The following is an 8,855-nucleotide window of genomic DNA, read 5'->3' as shown; positions in this document are numbered from 1 at the left end:
GAGTTACCAAGGGTTGTGAGTTACAAAAGGTCACGATTTACCAAAGGTTGTGAATTGCCAAAGGGTGTAAGTGACCAAGGGTTACGAACATCAAGAGGTACGAGGACCAAGAGGTACAAAGGACCGAAGGGGTGCATGTTCCAAACGGTGCCTGTTGAGACAGGTCGTGTCCATTCCTTAGGGATCAGTCCATGTCTTGTCCGTTTAAGACAAGTACACGGTTCGTCTAAGTCGGGGTAGGAGTCGCAAGGTCTGGTCGGTCGCTTAGCCTACCGGATTGGGCTTGTGGCTTATTCGGCCGGATCAGGTAAGGAAGTCCGTTGAGCCATTGAGCCAGACTTCAACTAGGCCGGTCGCACCTAGATTCCATCCGGTTGGACGGATTGGTCTTCGGGACGATCCGAATTGTTCGTGTATCTGTTTATCTATTCTGGACTGTCTATCTGATTCTAAGTCAAGGGGTGGTTGGTTGAATGACTTAGGATACGGTAGGCAGGTTCATATCTTTCTATAAGTATATTGTCCGAGGTTTATTTATGTTCTAAGAATGATATACCTTGGATTTGACCTGTTTTCATCCATGGTATATAGGTGTTTTACTATATATATATATATATATATATATATCTATGTTTTCTACTCTTCTAGGTATGTTTTCAGGTTCAGGTGAATTTTGGAGTAAAGCTATGACTTTGGAGCATTTTGGAGCTTAAAAGACATTTCACCCGAGCTGACCACGCAGAGCTCGACGAGAGGAAGAACAATCGGTTGATGCGCATCAGTGCTATCGATCGATACCAGGAGATGCCTCGACAGATGAAGATTAATATCGAACGATGTACACAAGTACCATCGATCGATGTCGAGACATCAGACACGCGACATTTTGGATTCAGCAGACTTAAAACCCAATGCCAAGCCAAATTACCAAAATTCCCTGACGAGTTTTTGACCTAGTAGATTATATACTGCCTAAGTGTTTTGACGGCATAAAAGAGCTTTTTGGGTAGAGACCTTTTGTTACAAGTTTTGGAGAGAAGATCACTTGTGATTGGAACTCCTTGTTATCATTTCTTTTCATCTATACTATGAGTTTCTATTTCTTTATTGTTATGAATTGCTTTGCTATGTCTAAGTAGTTCAATTATTAGATCCAGGGTTCAGATAGGTTTGTGGGATTAGTCCCAAACTATAGATCTGCCTTGTTGTGATATTCATGATAGATTTGTATTCATTGCTTGTTTTAGCCTTGCTAACTAGAACTTGATCATAGGATTGCATACTCAAGCAACCTTGTTATCCCATCCTGACATCTATCTATCATACTAGGACTGCTAGAGAGGGCTAACCGCCAATTTAGTATCTTAGTAGGGCATATCATATTCGCGCATAGGCCTGGCTAGAACCCGTCGATCGATGCCCTCAACTGACAATCGATCGATGTTGGCAAAGGTGTATCGGTCGACGTCTTAATAGACCATCGATCGACACTCTCTTGTTGTCGACATACTAACCGTTGAGACACGAGATCTTGTCAGTTAACCAGTGATACATGCGACAGCTGATCACTGAGTTAAGCGATTGAGCTCTAATATATCATGCATGCAACAGTTAGGCATCTATAGGTATTATAATCTCCAACACCTGAATAGTGGCCCTGCATCTAATATCATTTCCAACCAAGTTACATTTATCATTTACTCACTTGTTACTATTGATATTTCATTTAAACATTTGCAACCTTTAGAATTAATAAACACTAGATTTAATTGTTCCCTAGCTCCTTGTGAATTCGATCCCTAAGTACTACATCTGAACCTCTTTTGATGAGAGTAACACTCCTTAGGGTAATTTGAGTGGTATCAAATTTGGCGCCGTTGCCGGGGAGCTTTGATCGCCATTAGATTTAGTTTTATTGATTCTTATTCTTTTCTCTACCCCCTTTCTAATAATCTTTTTCTTGTCTTTTCAGGTGCATGCCCAGCGGTACCAGAAGAAACAAGGAGAAACACTTGCTGTTCTCAGACGATCCTGCTCATTTGGAACACACCATCCGTAGAGGTCAACGTTCCACATCGCTCGACGCAACAACTTCGTCGTCGATCGATACGCACAACCAACTGTCAACCGACCCAGACCGTCATCGTCGATCGATCCCAAACGTTCGACAACGATCGATACTACACCGCGTATGTCGATTGATACCGTGTCGTCAAAAATGGTAAACATTATTACTCTAACACAGGACGAGAACGGAAACCTGTATGACCAGGCCGGTCATCTGCGTAATGCAACAGGTCAGAAAATAGATGCTCAGGGGACTGTAATCCCTGATGCTGATGCTACAGGAGCTGCTCAACCTGTAGACGAGGACGCTCGATCGAAACCACTGGCCGACTACAATCGCCCAGATGAGTACTATTCCAACAGATCAGCTATTCGACTTCCGGAGATCCAGAAGCAGAATTTCGAGCTGAAGCCTCAATACTACACTCTCGTGTCGCAGATACCCTACTCTGGGTTACCGCACGAGCATCCTATGGACCATCTGGAATGGTTCGAGGATCTAATTGCTGCTATTCGGATGGAAGGAGTCCTTGAAGATTACCAGCTGTGCAAGCTCTTCAGATACACGCTGAATGGAGAAGCGATGTACTGGCTTAGGCAGCAACCCACATGATCTCTAACATCCTGGGCCGACATCAAGAATGCTTTCTTACGAAACTTCTTCGATGAGACGCGCACTGAAGAACTTCGGAACAAAATTTCCACATTCTCGCAGAAGGCTGGAGAGTCCTTCAAAGATGCGTGGATTAGATTTAGGTTCTTCCAACGAGACTGTCCACACCACGGATTTAACGAAGTGCAGCTGTTAAGCACTTTCTTCCGAGGACTCGCCTTACAGTATCAAATGGCTCTTGATACGGCGAGTGAAGGAAACTTCACTACTCGGAATCCGTTGGAAGCTGTGAGACTTATCGAAAACCTTGCTAAAAGCAGCAGCACCAAAAACACTGACTCTGAACGGGAAGGAACAGATGGAAGAAGTAAGAGCTAAGTTAGATGTGGTGCACGAGCTTCGTAGGAAGCAAGTCTGTTCAGCTGAAGGAGAAGTAGCAGATACGGAAGGAGAAGGGAATGTGAACTACATCGGAGGTACCTGATTCCAGAAATATGGAAACGAGGGCGGAAACAGAAACTTCTTTGGAAATGGTCAAAGAAGTAACCATAGTTCACAATTTCAAAAACCCTTCAACAACAGCAAGAGCTACTCAAACTCTTATTACCAGAATCTACCACCCTAGACTCAAGAAAGCAAGATCGAAGAGATGCTTGATCGAGTACTGTTGGTAAAACAACAAATCACCGTAGATTTCAACGGTAAAATAGACTCCGCCTACAACAATCTGAACACCAAAATCGAGACCTTAGGGACTCAGGTGAGAAAACTTGAAACGCAAGTAATTCCGACGGGCGAGACTATAAAGAGGCAAGAAGCTTTCGCTAGAAAGGCAAGAGCCGACAAAGGGAAACACCACGTAAATGCCATCATAGATGATGATTTCTGGCAAGTGGTGAGAAATGAAACGCTTGAGGAAGGAAACTTCGAAATCGAAAGCTCCATGAGTCTCGGCGGATCCCAATGGTGTCGACCGATGTCGATGAACTCACATCGATCGACAGACCATGACGAAGATCGATGGACGGATTACTCCAGTCATCGATCGACTTCGTCTACTGAATCGACTGATTGCAATGTGGTTCGAATTCTAAAACTCATGAAGAATTCACAGCTAAGCATCCTCACCCACCCTCCCCTTTCTATGATAAAATCGATCGATCGGTTGAGCCAACCATTGGTGATCCCTAAAGTGGCATTTTCTTGTGGTTGTCTTTATCATCAGCCTTTGTTCTTCAAGTTTCTAGCCACATAACTCATAGTAGTGTGAATAATTTGCATCCTAGTACTGTTCATCGCGATACTATTCATTGCCACACTATTTACCTACCGTCGATCGACACTATTCAAATTCCATCGATCGACACTATTCATGTCTCGTCGATCGATACTGTTCATCTTAACACTGTTCATCACGATACTATTCATCGCGACACTATTTATCTCCTGTCGATCGACACTGTTCATAACGTGTCAGTCGACACTATTCATATCCCTTCGATCGACATTGTTCATCCCGTGTCGGTCGACACTATTCATCTTCCGCCGATCAACACTGTTCATAACGTGTCAGTCAACACTATTCATGTCCCGTCGATCGACACTGTTCATCCCGTGTCGGTCGACACTATTCATCTTCTGCTGATCGACACTGTTCATCCCGTGTCAGTTGACACTATGCATATTCCGCTGATCGACACTGTTCATGTTCCATCGATCGACACTGTTCATCTTGTGTTGGTCGACACTATTCATCTTCCGTCGATCGACACTGTTCATATTCTGTCGCTTGACACTGTTCATCTGAACATTGTTCATCGCGATACTGTTCATCTGAATACTGTTCATCGTGACACTGTTCATCGAAACATTATTCCTCTGATGACGAACACCACTTACGGAGAGACAGAGAAGGTCGAAGCGCTCATACTTAATATCGACAAGAAAGGTATTTGGCGAGACGAAGAAGGTCGCCCTTGCAGCCGCACAGGACAATTGATTAATGCAGACGGTAATGAAATCCCTGATGTAATTGCTGTTGCTGAGATGAATACCTTTGATCTGACAAGCCAATGTTATAATTGGGGAAGTGAGGATATTTTCCGAGGTCTTCCTCATGAAAATCCCAGAAACCACATCGAAGAGCTTGAGGGTCTAGTTTCAAGGCGTAAGAAGAAACAAATATCTGAAGACCTCATACTCTGCAAGATTGTCCCTTATACTATCTCTGGAGATGCTTTTAGCTGGTTCAGTAAGCTGCAGCCAAGATCTCTAACCTGCTGGGAAGACATCAAAGGCGCCTTCCTAGGTAAATTTTTTAGCGAAGCTGTAGCAACTCGAAGTAAAAGGTTTGATTACATGGTGGACAAGATGATTGAAGATCACAAGAAAGGAATAATCACTAGTCTTAGTCAGATTAGTATTAGTCAGATTATGGATTTTGCCTATAGCGAGCAGGATGAAGATATTGGAATCCCGACCACTCATGTCGAGCAGCCAGACATTCAGGTTCACCATGCAGATGAGAGTAAGCAGAAGGACGAACTGGTCAACCATGATGATGAATATCATGTATCAGGAGAGCAGAGCAAAGTAGAAGAAGCTGATAAAAAAGATCCGACTTCAGCATCGATCGACAGTAGTAACTCAGAATCGATCGATATCCGCACTTCAGAAACGATCGATACAAATATTTGTCATCGATCGATACCATCTACAATCCCTGATACTACCACTGTTTATGTTAGGAGTGGACGACCGAAGGCAATTAGAGACAATAACAGTCCTGAGGATGCTTATGCTAAAAGTTCTGCATTGCGTCGTTCAGCACTTCAGAATACTGTCCTTGAGCTGCACCCTGCATATATCTCTCTTGTGGGTCAACATTCTTTCCATGGTTTTCCTCATGAAGATCCCACTAGCCACTTGGAGACATTTGTAGATCTAGCATCGACCATCAAATGCAATGGAGTCTCTGAAGACTACTATTTATGCAAATTATTCTCATACTCTCTTGCTGGGGATGCAGCTCATTGGTTGAAGAAGCTACCACCAGGATCTCTCACTACCTGGAATGACATCAGATACGCCTTCCTCAACAAATTTCTCTATGATGCTGCAGCAAATCTAGAGATTGAGATAAGGCATATGCTGGAATATATGGTGGAGGATGATGAGCAACATGAGTCTGAAAAGCTGAGCACAGTAGAAGTAGCTGATATTAGTGACACGAGCTCATCATCGATCGACACCCTTACCATAACATCTATCGTCCCCCCCACCTCATCGTCGATCGACCCCAGTACCTCAGAAATGATCGACACAGACTTTTGTCATCGATCGATTCCACTTGAAATCCCTGAAAGATCGAGTTGTCCTCAGGACATTGCAAACTCGACACAGGAGAGCATCAATGAATCAAGCTGTGATCTTACCTCAGATGTAGACAAAGTCACTCTGAAAGACTTTCTGGAGTTGGAAGAATGGCTTCGGCAGAAGCTTGATGATCAGCCCGCTTCGGGAAAAGGTCTGGAAAGTTCCTTAAAGCCTGACGACATCGACCGACATAAACCTGATGAGATCGATCGACACCCACCCTACGACATCGATCTACAGTTGCCGTCTAACATCAATCAACATACACCCGACTGTATCGCTCGATACCCACCCGATTGCATCGATCGACACCCATGTTTGGATGAACTATCAGGATACATGATTGAACCAGAACTGGTTGGAGGAAAAGAACACACGTCTGGAGCCTCACACCTTGCTGTCCCTGAAAATCTAAGACCACCTCTATGCGAAGAAGAAGCTGTTGGGATTTGCAAAAGAGAGAAGAGGATACATGATCCTGTGAAGTTTGTTGTTCCATATGAAGTGTTTGAAGCTGAATCTCCTATCCCACCAGATAAAAGTATGGAGTTAAGTTCCTATGGTGGAGTATTTGATGATAATAAGTAAGTAGAAGCTTCTCAAAGAGGGCTGCGATTTAGAGATGTAGTAGATAACTGCCCAGCAGAAATACCATCGAGCGACATCAACAGAACAAAATGGATTGACACTATCATTTCATCATCGATCGATACCGGTCAGATACCATCGATCGACACCAGATGCGAATCAGAGCAGAATGAGTATGAATTGTGTGGAAATATTTTGTATGGAGATACCACCATGCATTCAGACAAGTCTAGGGAAAAGAAGTGGAGGAACTGGAAGAAGAAAAAGAGAATCAATGAAGGTTCTCAGATATCATTGATTCCTCACTTCTCAGATGATGCCAGGAAGTCCAGAGTGAGATTACACAAGTCTGTGGGAAAGAAGGGGAGAAATTGGAAGAAGCGGAAACGAACCAAAGGAGGTTCTCAATTACCATTAACTCCTTACTTTTCAGATAGTATCAGAAAATCAAGAGTGCGCAGCACATGCTTCTCACATCCATATGCAAAACTTAGAGCACTCCTTATTGTTGAAATGATAGACAAAGGAGAAGGGTCTATGGAGGAGGCTTTCATACAAAAATGATAAAGCTTCAAAGAGTAGACATTGAGACTTGGTTTGGAGCAAGTTCTCATTCTTATCCGGACTTAATCAGATCTCCAGAAGTCAAGCTAATGACTAAAATTAAGCGCTGAATGGGAGGCAACCCATTGTTAGGTTTGTTTTATATATGGTTTAATTTTCATTTATTACTGATTTTTCTTGTTTTCTAATGATTTCAGGTTAAAAAAAAAGTGTGTGAACAGTAACGACGGTACTGTAACAAACACATTAGCAGCAACATCGACCGACACTGTAGCAGAAAATCGGGAGTTACTGTTCATCGAAAAAAAAATTATTATTATTAGTTAATTGGTTTTATTAGTTATATATTACTAACTTTTAGACTTTTAGTGTTTTATTTATGTTAGGTACAAGGAAAAGATCCGAGGAAGACGAGTTTCATAGAAATCGACGATGGCTAGCTAACATCGATCGACAGAGTATCAAGGGTATCGATCGCCACTTAACTGTGTTGGTCAATATTCACATCAAAGTTAGGTATATTGTTCTTCCTTGTTAAATATTGTCCGTATGATTTATTCTCCCACCGATCTTAGGCTGAATAACATTGGTCACAATGTTATTTAAGCCTGGGGGAGGTTACATTAATATTAGGTTTTAGTTAGATGTTTAGAATAGGGACCCTAGTAAACGATTGCCATGATATCGACCGACGAGAACAAGTCGATATCGATCGGCATTGCTACATCTTCCACGTTTACATCAATCGACATCCATTCCGGTCAGGTATATCATTTTAACTTGTTAAATTGAGTACTTATGATTTATTTACACCATAACTCCGATTGGATATACACTGGTCACAGCGTTATCTAAGTCTGGGGGAGGTTCTACTGATATTGTGTTTTAGTTATGAAAAAAAAAAAAAACACTGATCCATGTAGACGATTACTCAGATCATTGACCGATGAGACCATCTCGATATCGATCGACAATGCTTCATCAACAACGATCGATTGTCACTCCATTGTATCGATCGATACTGAGCAGGTTATCGTTCTTACTTGTTAAATTTTGTACTTCTACTTTATGATTTTCACCTTACCACCGACTGTGTTACACTGGGGACAGTGTAATTTAAGTCTGGGGGGATTACTAACGTTTATCTACCTTTATGAGTATTATTTAAAATATTTTCAAAACTGTTTTTATTGAGTCAAGAAGGGGATAATGAACTTATTAGATTCATGCTTGTTATCTAACCACTCTTTAGCACCATTCTAGACTTACTGATTGCAGATAGTACTGAAGATACTAAAGTGGATCAACCTGTCAACTATGTTCACACTTGCTGAGATTGTTTGAAGGAACCGAAGCTGACCTCCAACCTAATTTGACTTAACTGCTTGTCTTGGGGCTTGGTATACACTGGATCGGATTCCTCCTTCAGGTCTGAAAGGTAAAAGTCTGAGTGATTTTGGTTTCCTTCTCTCCTCCCTTTGGCATCCTAATAAAATAAAATAAAAGATTGAGATGATTTCTTGCGGTTTAGAGGGGTAGGTACATTACCGATGACCCCATTATTCTACTCTAATAGAATGATCACACATTGTTGGAAGTGAGGGGTAGGTACATTACCGATGACCCCACTATTCGCCTACACTTTTTC

General features: G+C 42.2%; 1 protein-coding gene and 1 non-coding gene across 2 annotated transcripts; one reads left to right on the top strand and one right to left on the bottom strand.

The window, feature by feature from the left end:
• Positions 1-2,750: 2,750 nt before the first annotated feature.
• Positions 2,751-2,856, bottom strand: LOC117130702. Its single transcript, XR_004453998.1, has one exon. It is a non-coding gene; the product is annotated as a small nucleolar RNA R71 (small nucleolar RNA).
• A 667-nt stretch (positions 2,857-3,523) lies between these two features.
• On the top strand, positions 3,524-8,551 carry LOC117130701. The gene is made up of 2 exons (XM_033283422.1): positions 3,524-7,416; positions 7,577-8,551. Exon 1 carries the CDS (start codon positions 4,358-4,360, stop codon positions 6,641-6,643), a length of 2,286 nt encoding a protein of 761 aa, XP_033139313.1. The 5' UTR covers positions 3,524-4,357; the 3' UTR covers positions 6,644-7,416; positions 7,577-8,551.
• The last annotated feature ends 304 nt before the right edge of the window (positions 8,552-8,855 follow it).

Source organism: Brassica rapa, unplaced genomic scaffold (genome assembly GCF_000309985.2).
Source record: "Brassica rapa cultivar Chiifu-401-42 unplaced genomic scaffold, CAAS_Brap_v3.01 Scaffold0656, whole genome shotgun sequence".
Classification (NCBI taxonomy): domain Eukaryota; kingdom Viridiplantae; phylum Streptophyta; class Magnoliopsida; order Brassicales; family Brassicaceae; genus Brassica; species Brassica rapa.
The sequence above is the reverse complement of the archived record's forward strand: the minus strand, read 5'-3'. Positions and strand labels throughout refer to the sequence as shown.

What these genes read in the sequence shown, in the direction of transcription:
- LOC117130701 (XM_033283422.1), top strand. Translation starts at nt 4,358, where the DNA reads ATGCATATTCCGCTGATCGACACTGTTCATGTTCCATCGATCGACACT.